A 17,779-nucleotide genomic window follows, 5' to 3' on the forward strand; every position below is an offset into this window, starting at 1 on the left:
CCAGACTTGATGTCACTCATGGTTCTCCTCTTCTAGATGCCACTAAATACCGCAGTATGGTAGGGGCACTGCAATATATTATACTTACTCGGCCGGATATCAGCTTCTCTATTAACAAAGTTTGTCATTTTATGAAGGAGCCCACTGATGTTCATTGGAGTGCAGTCAAGAGGATCCTCCGTTATCTTAAGTCAACAATTGACCATGTCATTATTTTTTGTTCTTCTCAAGAATTGGCTCTCGAAGCCTTTTCTGATGCTGATTGGCTAGTTGCCCTGTTGATCGTCGCTCCCAAGGGGGTTTTTGTGTTTACCAAGGTCGTAATCTGATTTCATGGAGCTTTCATAAACAGTCCACAGTTTCTCGCTCTAGCAGAGAGTCAGAATACGGTAGTCTTGCCTCCACTATCGCTGAACTTCTTTGGCTCCAGATGTTACTAAAGGAACTTGGATTGAAGCTCCCTCGACCACCTATCATCTGGTGTGACAATTTGAGTGCCAAGTTTCTCTCATCCAATCCTGTCCACCATTCTCGCACCAAGCACATAGAATTGGATGTTCACTTTATACGAGAAAAAGTTGCAGTTGGATTTCTACTAATCAATCACATCCCCAACCATGATCAGATTACAGACATTTTTACCAAACCTCTGCCATCAACGAGGTTTCATGAACTTACAACCAAGCTTACCATCTCCAAGAGACCGCTAAGCTTGCGGGGGGATGTTAGAGTATCTTTGTCTCAATAGACTTGTGACTAGGATAGTTATCTCAGCAATGATAAGTATCCTAGGTAACTGGGATTACCTTATCTCATTATCATGTACATTACTAGGATAGTTTATCTTCTGATAGTTTCCTTGTTAAACTCTAACTTTGTAATTGTTATCTCTTGTACATAGCTATCCCCTTGTAACTGATTATCTATTTAATGCTCAAGAGACCAGTCATAATTCGACTGAGTCATTCTCCCTTTATTGTTCTGCTCTTTCTCTTATAGAAGGATTTTGTGCCTCTATCACTCTAAAGTTCAAAACCCAAACAAATTCTCCATTCTGCAATCTCCATTTTCTTCATTCTTCAAGAAAATCAAGGAACAACCAGTCATACAACCTACAAGTGCAAGGCTGCAACCTACAAGCACTCAAGATTATAGAAGACTTCCATACATTTTATCATCTCTCTCTTTAATACTATATATTGTTCAATTAATTTGCATGTTTTACTGTATTTTATTATCTTAGATCCCTCTAAATTCTAATATCTGTGGTTTATTGATTCAAATTAGTGATTGGAGTTTTGTCCCTAAACAGTATGTGGTTAATTTATAACTCCTTTTAATTTGCAGCTTTTCCCTTTCACATGGGCTAATAAATTTTGGCTCTAAATAGTTTGGACCTGATCCGACCAAACTGAGGAACCAACCAAAACTGGCTCTTCATGTTTGGGTCAGTTTTCATTCAAGTTCAGTTGCTTTCGAGTGGCCTACTTCATCAAGCCGAGCAGGTAGGTTCGATGGGCCAAATAACTTGCAACTGAATCAAACCGACCCATGTACAACCCTAGCTATGCCATCTCTCTCTCTCTGTCTCTGGACTTGATAGTTTCTTCGTTGAAATAACCAGATCCACTTCCGACTTTGCAAGTTCAATATTGTTTGAGTGGTAATGATAAAGCAGGAGTTAAGCTGAGTAAATGGAGCTTCATCTTCTCCATTGATGAAAGAAAAATCTATTTGAACAAGTATACATCACGAATTTAATTTTAGGCAGAGTCCCCATGCATATAGGGGGAGACGATTAGCAATCACTTCAAGAGAGAAATACTGTAAATAAAACCACTCTGAAGCACCTTATTATGCATTCAAATATACATGAAAAACTTCAAATCCAAGTAATTAATCCATTCTTGAACCTTCTTAGTACTTCTTCAGTCCCATGGCATCCCTCTTTGTTGCTGCATCCTGTGGCTTGGTTTTATATAGTGAGCGGGTAAACCATTCAACAAGCTCAGGGCACAAAAATTGGAACTGTAGCAGGATCCTGTACCATGATGGCTCTATAATATATCTATCTCCGCGGCATACCCCATCCACAATCGCCCTGGCGCAGTCCTCTGTACTTTCAACTGGGAATTTTCCGGACATAACCTGTCCATTGATCACATATATCACCACTGCTTAACTATCACTAAACAATTCTCATATATGAATTCATTAGACAAGCTTTTAAGACCTTTTACAATAGACAGGATTTCAAGAGCAGGTTTATTGTGGAATAGATCAATGCTTATAGCAACTGATTTTGTATTGGAGCCATAAACAGCATTTGGGGTGGATGTTGTGCATAAATTTGATTATGTTGAATGTTCAATGAAATGCAATTAGGATATATTGGGTTTGGCCAATTTGTTTCCTTGGTCTGTCTGCTGATGACCAAATGGTTACTCCCATTGTGTAGGTTTCCATGTTATGGTATTAATGGGTCTTCACATTCTCCAGTCTCTCTCCCCACCCTTGAGTCCCAACTAACCTCTACTGATGACTGACTGACCTGACTGTTACACTATCAAAAATTAAAAGAAAATAAGACACTGACCTGTCTAGGATTTTGCAAAACCATGAAATACCCATTAACCAATCAACCAGCATCGATCATAAAAGTGGTAACCAATCAATAAGTGGGTTTTTTCATGCATATATTTTTTATATATAGGTTACTTATTTCTAAGAGCAATTTTACCATAATTTTTTTTTACCATAAAAATTGTGCATAATTGGTAGGGATGCATTTAGGACAGGTTTGGGTTGAGAATTTATTAAAACTTGAATAGGACACCCTAAGACCAATCTACACTTTGGCTATAAATCTTGCAGTCCAACCTCAACAGTTCTGATCTGTCAATTTAAATGTATGAGAGGACAGAATAATGCATCCTCCGTAGCACATCATAAGAAGCATGGTGTTAGGAAAGTTTTGAGACCTTCTGTAATGCTAATTAACCCTTGTTTGGAGGGCAGATTCAGTACTTTACTGACCTTTACAGCTGTGCATTGGAAAATTTTCCATACTCATATCTTTTTATACAAATACATATAATACAAACACATTTAAATTAATACAAAATGCAAGGTTTTGCATTCTACATATTTATATTTATACTCCTTTCAAACTGAGCTTAATGCATAGTTGAAAAGTATTATGAGAACAGTGTGAGCACCAAATCCAATTTCCCTTATTTGGGTGCTCTCAAGTATGTAGAGCAAATTAAAAGTGATCCTTACCGTGTTGGTGGCAGCATTTATAGCTTGCTAGCTGGTACCACAAGTTTCACACATGGTTGCAGCATTTTCTCATGATCCTCAATTGAATTTAAATACAACCACCAGTGTGTCGGTATCCCTATTAGACTCTGTTTGCAGTGCAAATTTAATTTGTAGTGATGTAATATGGTCCCCATTTTATATGAGAGATTTAAGGTAGGAGGAAGGTGGTACAAATTTTTATCAACATGTAGGATGTAAATTTTGCACTGCCCTTGAATGTAAATGAGGCAAAAGCACAAATTCTGCATTAGGTAAAGGTGCAAGTTATAGTAACAATAATAAATGTATGCAAAGCTTAACTACGTGCAAAATTTGTGTCAAGTTTAAATCTAGAGCAAACGAAGCTTAAGCTGTGTTTTGTTGTAGTGCAAATTTATTTGCACTAGTACAAATGCATGGGAGTGCAAATGTAAAAAATGCAAATTCTTGTTTATATAATTTTGTTTTGGATTTTACTTCATCCTACTTTATGTTTTAATTTACTTCACTTATACTGCAATCAAACAAAATAAGCTAAAATTTGAAACAAAAAATAGGTCATAATTTACACAATCATTTGCACTGCCATGATTTTGCATCAGTGCAAATTGATTTGTATTGCAACCAAACACAGCCTAATAGGGAATCAGAAAGATTACAACAGATGTTTCAATTCCAAAAAACCGATATCACATCTAGGGGTGCTCAAACTGAACCGTGAGCCTAAATTTCAAACTGAATCAGTAGTATCAGTTTTCCAAAAATCGGTAACCAAAATCGAACCAAAGTCGATCAGTTAACTGGTTGATCGATTTACTTAACTGTCAGTTTGATTCGTTGGATTTTCGGTTTTTTTACTTTATAAAATATATTGAAAAATATATAAATATATAATAAAAATTATAAATATATATAAAACATTATATCATAAATAATAAAAATATATATAATATATATACCAATCGAATTTGATTAATGCCGATCTTTTATATTAGTTAACCAAAACCTAACCAACCAATTTGATTAACCCGAATTTTTTGTTCGGTCTCATCGGTTCAGTTCAGTTTTTCTTGCTCACCCTAATCACATCTGCTGTGACCATGGTTAAAGCAATATCCTATGCTGTACCCCCAATGAAATACCCGTATGCCATCAATTAAGATAGTATTTGTACTACTCTGTTTCTACCTGAAACGTTTTGGATTCATCACATATGAGATCTAGTCTGTTCAACTATAAAAATGCATTCCCGAGATGGGTCATTGACACTGGTTGCAAGTCAAATTTGACATTACAAGTATAAACAATTATTTATATTCATCTTCATCAACCCACAAGTTTTCATTGGAGTTGGGGGATGGGGTACCCCGTTGTCTCACCCCATGAGGCCATAAGGCGCCATGAACCAGAAACTAAAAGCAAAAAACAAAACCGGCCACAAAGTTTCAGCAGAAAAAATCACACAAATTTGTACTAAACGCTTTAGGTAGAAGCAAAGAAATCCTAAATAAAAAGCATATGGAAGAACAAAAATAGTTTTCCACTGGGCCATTGAGTGGCTGCAAGAAAGTGCTGCGAAACTTCAGAAAACATGCTTTTAGTTTTGTACCATAAAATTTGTGATTTTTGAAAACAAAATCACTAGTAAATTAAAGCATATCTGCCAAACTGATAATCTGCTAAAGTACAAAAAAAAAAAACAAAAGAAAAAAAACAAAAATCAATAAGCTTATTTCACCTTGCTCATTTCTTGATCTACCTCCACTTCACCTTCCTTGGATATGTGTTTTCCTTGGGTGATTTCTGAATTTACAAACCCAGGTGCCACTATGGTTACTTTCACATCCTGTGCCAACTCAACTCTAAGTGTTTCGCAGAAGCTAACTATGGCAGCTTTGCTTGCCTGAAAAGTGAAAACCCCCACAAAGAATTTCAGCTTAATGAAGGAAACCAAAATAATTAAGAAACTAGAAGATCTACTGAGAAGTGGGTTCATTCCATTGGTAAGAGATGACTTACTCCATATAAGATCGACCAGGGTGAGACCAACCACGCTTTCATTGAAGCATTCACTATGATCCTTCCTTTGCTCTTTCTGAGGTGAGGAAGAGCAAAATGGGTAGCATAAACTGGTCCCCAGAAGTTAATATCCTGAAACAAATATACCAAACATCAATAGCAGCTTCTTACTGTTAATTAGTTTGAACTCTGAAGCAGTTGAACATGTCAATTACAGACAGACAGAAATATGTTTAATTCTATCTCTTCATAGATTACCATCACAGGTCTCAACTTTTCAACATTGGTTGTATCTTCAACGGGGCAATAGACAACAACTCCGGCGTTGCAGACCAAATGATCCACTGCAAAACCAGACCCAATGAAGCATATATTACACTCTATAGGGGATCCAAATTTCACTGGAACCAATTATTTAGAACTTGGGCTTACGTCGGTCAAAGTGATTCACTGCTTCTTCGACAAATCGTTTACATTCTGCAGCCATGGAAACATCTGCAGGAACGATCACAACATCCGGGGAGCCAAGCTGACGAGCCCTTTCTGCGACTGATTGAAGTTTGGCTTCTCTTCTTGCAACAAGGACCAAGGAAGCTCTCCTTTTGGCATACTCGTAAGCGATATGCTGCAAAATATAAGATCAAAGATCAAGCGAGCGTGGTGCAGTTTAATAAACTGATGAAATGCAATAGTGAACTGGAACTGATCTCCAGACAGTTGAACTTCTGTAAACCTCTCCGATTCCTGAAGAAGCTCCGGTGATGACTACGACTTTTCCAGCCATGTTCTCGCTAAAGATGGAGCGTGAGATACAAGAGAACAACCTGAAGATCAACAAGAAAAGTGTGCTGACACAGAGAATGATGAGAGCTATAGGAGGAAGCACCAAGTTGAGGAACTTGTGGATCAGATTCATGGCTCTAGAACCACCAAAGTTGGTAAGTGATTAGCACCAGCAAGAAGTAAACAACAAACAATGGAGAAAAAAAAAGAATAAATCACAGTTAGAGATAATTAAAAAAAAAATCCAACAATGACCCGGGCGCCTCACAGTTACTGTGCATTGAGAACATCTCTCGTGAATAATTAATAAGTACGTCAGATGTTCCCAATTTATAGTAGGATGTGCGTGTGAGGCGCCAGATGTGAGGAGCAGATCCAGTCTTTTACGAACCAATAGTGGGTGAATTTCAGTGAGTCCGGATCTCCTCTTCACCGGGCAACTTCACACCGATCTCACAGGCACATCCCTCTGTGCATTGAGATTCTCTCTCGTACTTACATGTTATTACGATAAATTACAAAGACCCTATACTATGGCGTTTGTGACAAAGACCCCCTATATTTTGTTTTACCACTCTTCTTGTACCATGACTGTGAGACAAAGACCTCATTACATTAGTTTTCCATCCACAAAGGTACGAAAAAATACTATTCATCTTCTCCAACCTTACTCTCCCTCTCTCTCTCTCTGATCTCTCTTCTTCCCCTTCATCGGCCCTATCGTCGTTTTGTTTCTGTAATTTTATTCCCTCTACGGGTCTTATTCCTCAGTACCAAGTCAAGATGCTCCACTACACTACAAAATCATAACTTGAAACCAACCTCCCACATTTCTCTCGTTTCTCCCCCCTATTTTTCTCTCAAGTCGTTAACATTAGCAAAAAATAATTAACTAATTCAAACCAAGGTTCAAAGTATCGAAAACGTAAGGTGTATCGGAAAGATAATTTTAAGAAACATATCGGGATACGCTTTGGATACGTATGGATACAGATGAAAAATCAAAATACGCATAAATATGTTAAAAAACTTAAATAAATCCTAAAAAATATATTAATAACATTAGTTATAAGTTTTAGATGATTATAAATAAATTATTTAAAAGTAAAAAACTATAATTTAATGGTCTATATAAAATTCTAGATATCAAGACACACTTAATAACTATTGGCAAATGATGGAATAACTAAAACATGAAAATTTAAAAAAAAAAACTAAAATGTATATTGATATACATTAGTTTTAAAATAATCAATATAACTTATCTTAATATTTATTAATACATAAATTTTAATAATTAATTCTAACATTTATTGATAAGCATACACTAAGAAAAAGAAAAAATTACTTAAAAATAAAAATGTATAAACAAATAACAAGCAAATGGGCATGGCTTAGTGGTAATCCTCTAGTTCTTAAAGCCTAATGTTTAGTGTTTGAATCTTGCTATTGTTAATTTGTAGTTTTATACTAACAAAATGAATTTAATGAGAAAGAGGGTTATTAATTAACAAAATTAACGAGAAGAGAATTCCAATTAATTAGACGCTAAAACTGAAATTTAAATTTAAAATTATGCATTAATTATAGAAGTAATTAACTAATTAATGAGAGAGAAGTTCATTTAATATTAGGAGCAAATATATAATTAATGAGAGATAATTCGGCCTTAAATTTAATTTAATGAAATTAATGAGAGAAGGGGACTTGTATCAGGCTGTATCGGTCTGTATCGATCTTGTACAAATAATTTATATGTATTCCATGTATCGGATTTATACCAGAACGATACGTATCGGTTGTGAAAATTTTAACCTTGCTTCAAACAACTGAACCAGAGTGCGAAAGACGTGTGAGAGCTCGCTCTACTAAACACCAACCCATCAAGAGCGGGGCAGCAACTGGTTCGGCGGAAGTACAGAGGTGGTAACAACTGATTCGGCGGTGACAGAGGTCGCGCCAACTGTAAGAAGGAGCTGAAATAGAAAAAGAAAACGAATACGCCGCCATGGAAATTGGTGACGGGTTTGAAGGCAGAGGCGGTGGAGGAAGTGGAGGGGGACATCTTCAAAAGATGGACGCCACTGCAATCCTCCACCGATGGAAGCGGAGGTGTCTGTGAGGGGTTCGAATCTGCCGCCTCTGCAATCCTCTGATCTCTGATCCCCATCGAGAGCGGGGCAGCAACTGGTTCGACGGTGACAGAGGTCACGGCAACTGTTCATCGAGATAGAGATTTCTCCCCGAAGTTATCGTTTTACCTGTTTATCGTGATAATTCTTTTGGGTATTATATATTTTCTTTCTGGAATTGAAAGGTAAAAGAGGACAGTGAGGGAGAGGGAAAGGAGAGAAGAAAGGGAAAACACTAGGTTATATAGGTTTTAAGAGAAAAATGGCAAAAAAAAAAAAGAAAATACAAAAAATTTAATAAGGTATTTTAGTAATTTAACACATTCCATTATTTTGATTTAACGGACAAAAAAGGTCTTTGTCTCGTCTTGATACAGGCGGAGTCTTTGTAGCAAAACAAAGTATACTCTGTGACAGTCCTGTGTGAAGAACATCCCAATTCTCCAAACACCGACCTAACAACATGTTCCCAATTAATATATATGTGTATAATTGGGAATTGGGATTAATAGTTACATGTGGGAATATGACACAATAAAAGGAGTACTTGCTACAGAATTCCGATTTATTCCTCGTATACCGAGCCTCCCACTAACCTCAGTAGCCGTGTATTATTTGGAAATATTTTTTCATGAATAATAACATCAAATACGTTGCAGTAAGGGAGATATTCATGCACACCTTCAGCCTTGTGCAGCGTATTCTGTGAGAAGCAAATTCAATCTCCTTGCTACAAAAAAGAAAATATCATAAATACGATTTTAAAATATCATAAATATGATTTTAAAATAAAATAAAGAAATAAATAAATAATTGTAAAATGGAATAACCTTCCGAAAGGACTGAAACCAAACGATATATGGCCTATGCCCTATAGTAATAAAGGAAAAACCAACCTAATTATTAATCTGTACAATTAGGCCTGAGCCTTAGACCAAAAAAAGGCCTGAGCCCGAGACTAACCCATCATAATTGATAGCTCTTTTTTTTGTCTTTTTTACACTCCAATTTGATAATGACATCACAACTACCCCAAACGGATATTTCAGCATTGGGAACATTTTTCAAAATTGTTATTGGGAGATGTTTCTAATATGGGATTAGACCTCTTCATGGGACTTGTTCATGGGTCGGGTGGCTCGACGGGCCAGTCTGGCCCGGTCCACCCCCGTACAGGCTTGAACAGGTTTTTTGACCTATAGACTTAACTTCGAGCCAAAAAAGCCTGGCCTGCATAAAATTCGAGCCGGATTCAGGCTTTGTCAAAATAGTCCGACCTATAGTTAAACCTAACTAAAAACCCTATGTGATGTCTATTTGAATAAATTTTTTAATTTAAGAAGGTTGTTGATTCACTTGTAGGGAAAATTTTGAATTTCTTTTATTAGGTCGGGTTTCGGGCTCGAACTCGGGCTTCGGGCTTTTTATCAGGGCCAGGTTCAGGCCCAAGTTGTAGGCCCGTTGGTTGGGCCGGACTCAGACTCGGGCCTAACATTTTTTTGTTAATAAAGAGTAAAAACCCGGCCCATGAACAGGTCTATATGGGATATGCTACAGGGAGTTTGTGGGGATCTCAAATATCTTATCCACGGAAATTTTACCCGCGTTTACCTGCAGACATTATAGTTGTGCATTGAGAACATCTTCAAAATTTACATGTTATTATTAATGGAGAGATATTCTCAATATATAGCTGTAGTGTCATACTGCCATGTGAATAAACGTGGATAGAATTCTTGTATATAAGAGATCCAGAGTCATTAGTGGGGCACTCCGTGGGGGGCAGATGTAAATTCATTCATTGATAATAAATCTATTAATTTTTTAAATTTACACATTTGGACAAATTACAAGTATGACAAGTATGACATGAGAAAGAAGGGTATCTTAGCAAAATACATTCAGCGGGTCTTAATTAATTCGACAAGAACAAAACCAATCTCAATTCATTTGTAATTGGAACGTAATGTCAAAACCCGAGACCAATCCGATACTGATTGGTGCATGTAAAGCAGAACCACTGAACCTGACCAATAGGAGAGGTTTGATTTGGTTCTGTTGGATCTTCCCGATCATAGATAGAATGACTAGGGGTATTCATGCATCGGGTTGGGTCGGTTTGAGTTATTTTCTTCAACCAATCCGATATATCAGTTTACTTATTGATTAAACTGAAATCGACTGACCTTGAAGCAAAACCGACTCAAACATGAAGGGTTAGTTTGGGTCAGTTTATTGGTTTAGTCAGTTTTTATATATATTTTAAATTAAAATATTTATTTATATTTAATTTTATTTCTTTTTAGTTTTTATGCAAAATCAAAATATATATTTAAATCAACTAATTTTTTTATGCAAAATTGATTTTTTTGTCAGTATATATTTATATTTATATAAAACTGAATTAAATATTGTACTATTGCATTATATTTGTATTGGTTTTACGTTTATACATGAAAACTAAAACTGAACCGAGTTATTGGTTTATTTTTTTATACAAACCGAAACCGACCGATGATTTTAAAGAACTGACTAACTCGGATTGGGTCGAGCGGATTTGGTTGGTTTGACATTTAATGTGAACAACCCTAAGAATGACAACCAAGGGAAGGCCACTGGAATGAAACCCAATACAATTTAAAAAGGATTACTTGGCACTTGACATAAAGCATTGGCAATTAAAACTCTAGTGTAGAGCTAACATTTATATGGGTGGACTGAACAGTTAAAACCCCATAATGGTTGATAAGGCAAAGTCCAAATTTCCTGCCCATGTTTATCGCAGTCACACATAGAGAACATTTCATCTTCTGCATAATATTATGCAGGGGGAGATGTTCCCAATTCGCGGGGAGTGGTGTATTGTGAATAGGCGTGGGCAGGAGATCCAGAGTCGATAGGGCGAGATTGTATTCTGCAAATCCGAATCTCCTGCCCACGAAAACTCTGCAGCCAGGGAACAACGTTAAGGGAGCTGTGATCTCCCACCAAGAATTGTTCCAACACCCAATCGGCAATTCTTGCTTTGAAAACCTAACACGGAATTCAGCTGACATGGGGACCATAAGAAGAAAAACCATCAATTCAGCCACCACGTTTGTAACTAAAGCACCGTTGATGGGATATTTCTACGGCCTGGGACCTCACGTGTTTAGGAGTTGGGATCACCTGTTTCAACACTCTTCAAACGTATCTGGCACCGCACATCTCATATTTTTATGGTGAATCCCACTGTTATAGTGAGATCTGTGGTGTCAAATCACGTTGGGAGAATGTTGAAACGTCCATTGTTGGCAGGTGATCTGGTGATATGGACTTGGAGTTCATTTCAATCCAAATCCAACCTCAACCAAATCAGATTTATTCTTCACAGAGAGGTCCTCGCACCAACCTCTCAGCTTTTGCAAGCTTTGCATTGGGACATCATTCATATTTTATGTTGTGATTCATCATTCATACTTTATCTGTGATTCCTGAGAGGAGCAACTCGTAATTCAATGGGAATCATCCCACTCTCATGTCTTGTGCACATATAGGCTAAGCAAGGTTTGATACAGCTCGATACCTCCGTAGAGGCATATTGGACTATACTAGGGGCTCATTCCCCTATTTTTTGGTTTTTTTTTTCAAATTTGGTTCAGAGGGATCGGTTTAAGGTCCGTCTACCCTCTGAACTGGGTTAAATCTCGAAACATTCCTTATAGGGGAGTATCGGGAAGCCTTTGATACGATATGTATCAGCTAACCAATATAGCCTGCTACGTATCAAAATTTCAAACCTTGAGTCTAACCAAGCCTATCTACATCTATAATACTATTAAAAGTAGTTAAAGTTTTGCTTGACTAAAATAGTCTTAATTTTGAATTTAGTCCCTCTCAATCTCTAAGGTTGTATTTGGTTTAAAAGAAATGGTAAGGAAAAGAAGGACCTTGTATAGGTTTCCCTACCTTTCTTTACCTTCTATTTCAAATCAAATGTAGCCTAATTGTGAGGATAAAAAAAATATAATTTAAATTATTTAATTTTACTTAATTCAATTTCCTCTCCATTAAAACTTATATTGAAGGTATCAATCCCATTGTTATTCATTGAATCCTATTCTTTGAAAGGTGACAACCAGTTGGTTGGCAGGGTCTTCGGCTATAGCAAAGACTTGGATCAATTAGGCTATGTTTGGTTTGAAGGAAAAGTAGGGAAAGAAAGGGAAAGGTAGGGAAACCTTTACTAAAATTACTATCATTATGAAATTATCATATAACAAAATAATTATCAATAGTTATTACTGAATTATCAATATTTTTGTAATATTTGTAAATCATTTTAAAAACTACTACTATTATTTTTTAACTATTAATAACCTTAATAATTTTGACATTAAAAATAATTTCAAAATTTTTAAATTATCAAATTATATCCTAGCATTTCTTTTACATCATAATCTCCATAGTAGCACACCACATATACATTGCCATGAAATTTTTTGCCTTCATGTAGAGCCTCCAAATACAGTTTTAAATAAGACTACTTAAAATAGAAGTGAGTCCTCACTTCTTTGCACGTGACTTTTGCTTGCCTTATCTAATCTTCTCTTGAAGTACCTACCTGACGAACCTCTTCATTGATTAGAGCCAACACATGTCAAGTATCAAATAGTTTGTCCAAACCACGAATTTGAATTGAAGGGAGGAATGGATTTTTTCAACCTCTCTCTTTTCATCATTGAACAATCCATTAGATGATTAAAATGAAGCTTTTTTTTGTTTTGTTTTTTCCATGTTTTTTTTTTCAATTGTCTTCATTAACGTGATAAGTTGTATTGGATCAAGAAATGCTCTTATCGTTATATTGATTCATTTTAGGGTGTTTTTTCTTGACGATCATCAAGCCAATCCGGTAATCTAGCACCCTACCAATGTAATACTGTAGGGGTTGCACTTGGTAGGTTTGTAGGGGTTTGGAATGCATTTTGTTGGTAGGAGATCTGGACTCTTCTATATTTTCACTGCAAAATAATTATGAAAAACAAAACATGAAGAAAACAATATAAATTACAAAAAAGCAAAGAAATACATATAAAATTTACAAAAATATAGAAAATCATAGAAATTTCTATACCCACCTACTGTACTAAAAAATGAGAATGTTGAAATTGGTTTGGTCAAAACACCCTGATTATACTTTCCAACTTTACCCTCAACTTTCTATTTTTTCCCGTTGTATATATGTCATTGCAAAATCATTATGAAAAAACACATAAAATGAAGAAAATAATATAAATTACAAAAAACAAAGAAACAGAGAGAAAATTTACAAAAAAAAATATAGAAAATCATAAAAATTGAAGAAAAAATAAATTACAAAAAAAAGAAAACCATAAATTATAGAAAAATGAACAAAAATTGTAGAATAAAATAAAAATTTATATCCACTACCATATATAAAAAAATGAAAATGATTTAGTTAGTATGGTCGAAAGACCCTGATTTTTCTTACTAATTCTACCTCTTAGTTTTTTTGTTATTCCAACATCCCAATTCTATATGAGGGTGCATGATAGTTTTTGGCAAAAAAAAAGAAAAAAAAAAAAAAACAAAGCCATTGTCGTTTCTAAAAGGAAATCGGGTGGGTTAAGTACTTAGGTTTGGGTTGAGCTTCACTTGACCCATCAACCCACTAAGGACCCATTTTGGATTCAACACAAACCTACCATAACCCAACCCAACTTGCCTAACCCATTAATTTTTCACATAATACATAAATTCTAGAGAAATATAACTATAAATAATACATAATATATAAACAAAGATATAAAAGTAGAAAATAACATAAATTACAAAAATAAAAATTACAAAATAATTATAAAAACACAAAAAATGAAGAAAATAATATAAATTACAAAAAAAAACAAAGAAATACACAAAAAAATTACAAAAAAAAAGTAGAAAATCATAAAAAATGATGAAAAATAACAAAAATGACAAAAAGCAAAGAAAACCATAAATTACAGAAAAATGAAAATATAAAAATGTCATTCCATGGGCCCTGGACATGTTTGTCAATTAAGCCCAAGTCTTCTAAGGGCATTTGGCCACTAGGATTGTATGTTATCATGTGTGTGGTTGTTAAGTAGGGCCTACAACTAATGTCCTAAGTCGTATGCAACATTGTGACACATTATGAATTGTTCGATTTTTTTATTCTTGGACAAATGTGCGAAGGTGCTCAACATGCTTAGAAGGTGTTTGCATACATGTTACTTTAGTGGTTAGTTGATAAATTTTTCTTTCAACTAATTTCTTTATCTCCTCTTAGTTAAAAAGTAAGAAAAAAATATTTTAGGCTTAAATGTAAGTCATTTAATAGTCATCTTAGATAATGACTTCTGCTATTCAATGGCTACTTGTGTAAATTAGCATAATAGCTTTGTCTACTTCTAACCATTAATAGTAGTTATTTTCATAGGTTTTAGGTTATTACAAAACAGGAGATCGGTTAAGACTGAAATCTCCTATTCTCCATAAATTTTGTGTTTCATTGGGATGAACTATATCTGTATATAATGTTGTTGAATGTAATTTTATCATTGATTTGGTGCACTAATATTTCAATCTAATGCATTTGCAACCAACATTATATGCATATTATAAAATTTAGATCTTGGCATTTTGTGAGGATAGTCTTTTTTATGTATTATATAATTGTCATAGGACTTGAACAGTTTGTAAACTTTCATCTATGCCTGAGATATAAAAGTAGAGTCATACATCACCATCAATATCAAATACCACATGCATCGCATAGGCCATTCTACTAGTATTGAATAAAAGTAAGTCAAGTTCATAAGAAAAAAGTTAAAATTATTGAATATGTTTTTTTATTGTTTATTCATGTGTAATCAGACATGAGTATTAACTAAGGGATCAAAGTTAACCAAACCTCATAATAGGTTGACTAGCCCTTAATGGCCATTATAACATGTTAGAAAGGATTTAGGTCTAATTTGGAATGATTTCAGGCAAGAGAGAATGGTTTTAATTGAAGAAAATCAATTCTAGGCATCAGGAGATGACCTCTGCCTAAGCAGGAGACATTCCCAACCTTTTCTTTCAAACCAAACAAGCATTAGATTAAAAATATTTAAAGTTTCAAAAATTGAGCCCGAGCATCTCATCTTTAAGAAGGGTATTAACTTTCAAAAGTCACTACATGCCCTTACTCCTAGGCCCCATTCACTTTTCGGTAAGTTACGTACCTAGGTAAATGCAATTACCTAGGAAACACCTACCCAGGTAAGTGCATTTACCGATGTTCTTTTATTTCTCATGTAAATAAGGCAATGACCAATTTATCCATAAAAGTCCATTATTAAAAGGGGTATTTTTGTCCCATTCAAGTGTTGGCAACTTTCCCCCTAGGTGGGAAAGTTATTTACCCATGTAGGAGATAGGTATAACTTACTCGGGTAAGTTATACCCAGGAAAATAAACTTTCCCTGGTCCCCACATAAATCTGAAAAAAGAACATGAGATTCTTGGTCAATGGGAGCCAAAATCCCATTGACCAACTTTTCCCCCTCTCAAAATCCGAAAAAAGAACACCCCCCTAGTGTTTAACGTATAGGTGGACTCAAAAACAACTATGTATCATACAATACACACAACACGTATTAATACTTCGAACCTTATTTTTAATGTTTTTATAGAGAACCTTACATGGCCTTTTTTTTTTATTTTTTTTGGGGTGTGTTTGTGTGGTGGGTGGGGGGGGGGGGGGAGGGGCTTCGACTATGATATTGAAGGATATGATATCAGAAAAGTTTACCACCAATGAATGTTCAAAGTATTGATGGGCAGATACGTAGAATGTCAGGAGCTTCCTGATACGCCCCTATAGGGGTTGTATCAGGTCAGACCATGCTTCAGAGGGTAGTCAGAACTTAAACCGACCCCTCTGAACCGATTTTAAAAAATAAATAAATAAAACATAAAAAAGCGTTGAGACAGGCCGATAAAAAATGTCCTATTAGCATATTGGCCAGTGTCGATACTTTGAATCTTGCCACCGATCAACTGGGATCATAAAACAAGTGACCAATCAAGTGATATTAATCAAAATTCATGGGAGTGCTTTGATTGGTCAAAGCTTTACCGTTATCATGTATTTCCGGTACCATAGATTTTCTCATTTTTTGACTACATGGCATTGTTGGTAACAATAAGAAATTACATGCTAAACAAAATTTAATGGATCGCTTGTCTAAAAATTATATTATAACCAGATTGAATATGTTGCAGGGCATGCTTGTTTGCTTCAGCATTGGAAATTAGGCTGTGTTTGGTTGCAGTGCAATTTTATTTGCATCAGTACAAATGCATAAGGGTGCAAATGAAAAAAAAATGCAAATTTTTGTTTAATTTTATTTTAGGTTTTATTTTATTATTCTTTACGTCTTAATTTACTTCATTTATAATGCAATCAAACAAAATAGGCTAAAACACTGAAAAGTCTGAAATAATTTGCACTATCACAGTTTCGCATCAGTGCAAATTTATTTGCATTGCAACCAAAGAAAGCCTTAGGGTAAAATCATGCTAATCCTAGTTCTTTGCTTAAAGATCCATTTGATTCTTTAAACAAGTCCAAAGTGGATTGGATTCTATTTCTATTATATTTGGATGACTAGAAATTTTCGGCACCGAGAGCACCTTTGCAGGGTGTGCACTTAGCGATTTCTATTGGGTGGAAATCTATCAGTTTTGAAACTGATACTCTTTTTTGATTATCTCAGCCTTAAAAGGAAAAAATTTCTCTCATTCCATGGAAATGTCTACGTATTCTTAGACTTCATCAAAACCAACTGTAAGTTTTTCTTTATTTTTTTAATAGTAGAGTAGCAACTTTTGGGCCCAGGTTACCTTATGTTGGGCCCAAACAGCCCATTGGTGTAATAGTGGGGTGCAAGTGTGGCCGGGTTAAGTTGGGTTGAGGCGTTGAGCTAAACCCTAACCCAAACCAAGGTTCTGAACTTCCAACCCGACTTTCAATCCGATTTAATCAGCTGTAACCCTAACCCAATTCAACCCAACCCAATTCAACTCAAAATTGACTCTGGGTAGGACCCAACCTGATCTTTCTCCCACCCTTTTAAAATTTCAATAAAATATCTCAACTTCTCTCTTTAACTAAGAAACCTAAACTGAACTTTTATGACCATATAGTGATCATAATTTTTATTCATATTTGCTTGTTTAATGTTTTTATTGGTTTTTTGGTACAAAAGTGAAAAAGAAAGAATGTTTAAAATAATTAGATTTTTTACTATGAACTAAGATAGATGCCCTATTAAAAATCTAAGATCATGAAATCAGCAATGATAAAAAATAAAATTATAGAAAGAAAACCACTAATGAAAACTTGTCATTAAGATTGGAAGTAGATTTGGGTTCGGGTTGGCCCAGGTTGTTCAAGGGGTCAACCATAGACCAACCTTAAAGTGAACTCAACAAAAAAACCCTAACCCTATGTTAGGATTAACCCAGCC

At 35.2% G+C, this 17,779-nt stretch overlaps 1 protein-coding gene across 2 annotated transcripts; it reads right to left on the minus strand.

The window, feature by feature from the left end:
• Nucleotides 1–1,681: 1,681 nt before the first annotated feature.
• LOC148855361 (11-beta-hydroxysteroid dehydrogenase A-like) lies at nucleotides 1,682–8,452 on the minus strand. Of its 2 annotated transcripts, none has more exons than XM_088984348.1 (6): nucleotides 6,056–8,452; nucleotides 5,755–5,947; nucleotides 5,581–5,666; nucleotides 5,323–5,454; nucleotides 5,042–5,206; nucleotides 1,682–2,148 (listed from the first exon to the last, which is right to left on the minus strand). In XM_088984348.1, the coding sequence occupies exons 1-6, from the start codon at nucleotides 6,236–6,238 to the stop codon at nucleotides 1,918–1,920; spliced, it is 990 nt and encodes a 329-aa protein (XP_088840474.1). In that variant the 5' UTR covers nucleotides 6,239–8,452; the 3' UTR covers nucleotides 1,682–1,917. The 2 variants fall into 2 exon arrangements, with proteins under 2 accessions (XP_088840474.1, XP_088840473.1); XM_088984347.1 differs by having other exon boundaries at nucleotides 6,038–6,374.
• Between the last annotated feature and the right edge of the window lie 9,327 nt (nucleotides 8,453–17,779).

The sequence above is a fragment of the Nelumbo lutea genome, chromosome 4 (genome assembly GCF_056320005.1).
Source record: "Nelumbo lutea isolate HS-2025 chromosome 4, American lotus-T2T, whole genome shotgun sequence".
In the NCBI taxonomy this organism is placed as follows: domain Eukaryota; kingdom Viridiplantae; phylum Streptophyta; class Magnoliopsida; order Proteales; family Nelumbonaceae; genus Nelumbo; species Nelumbo lutea.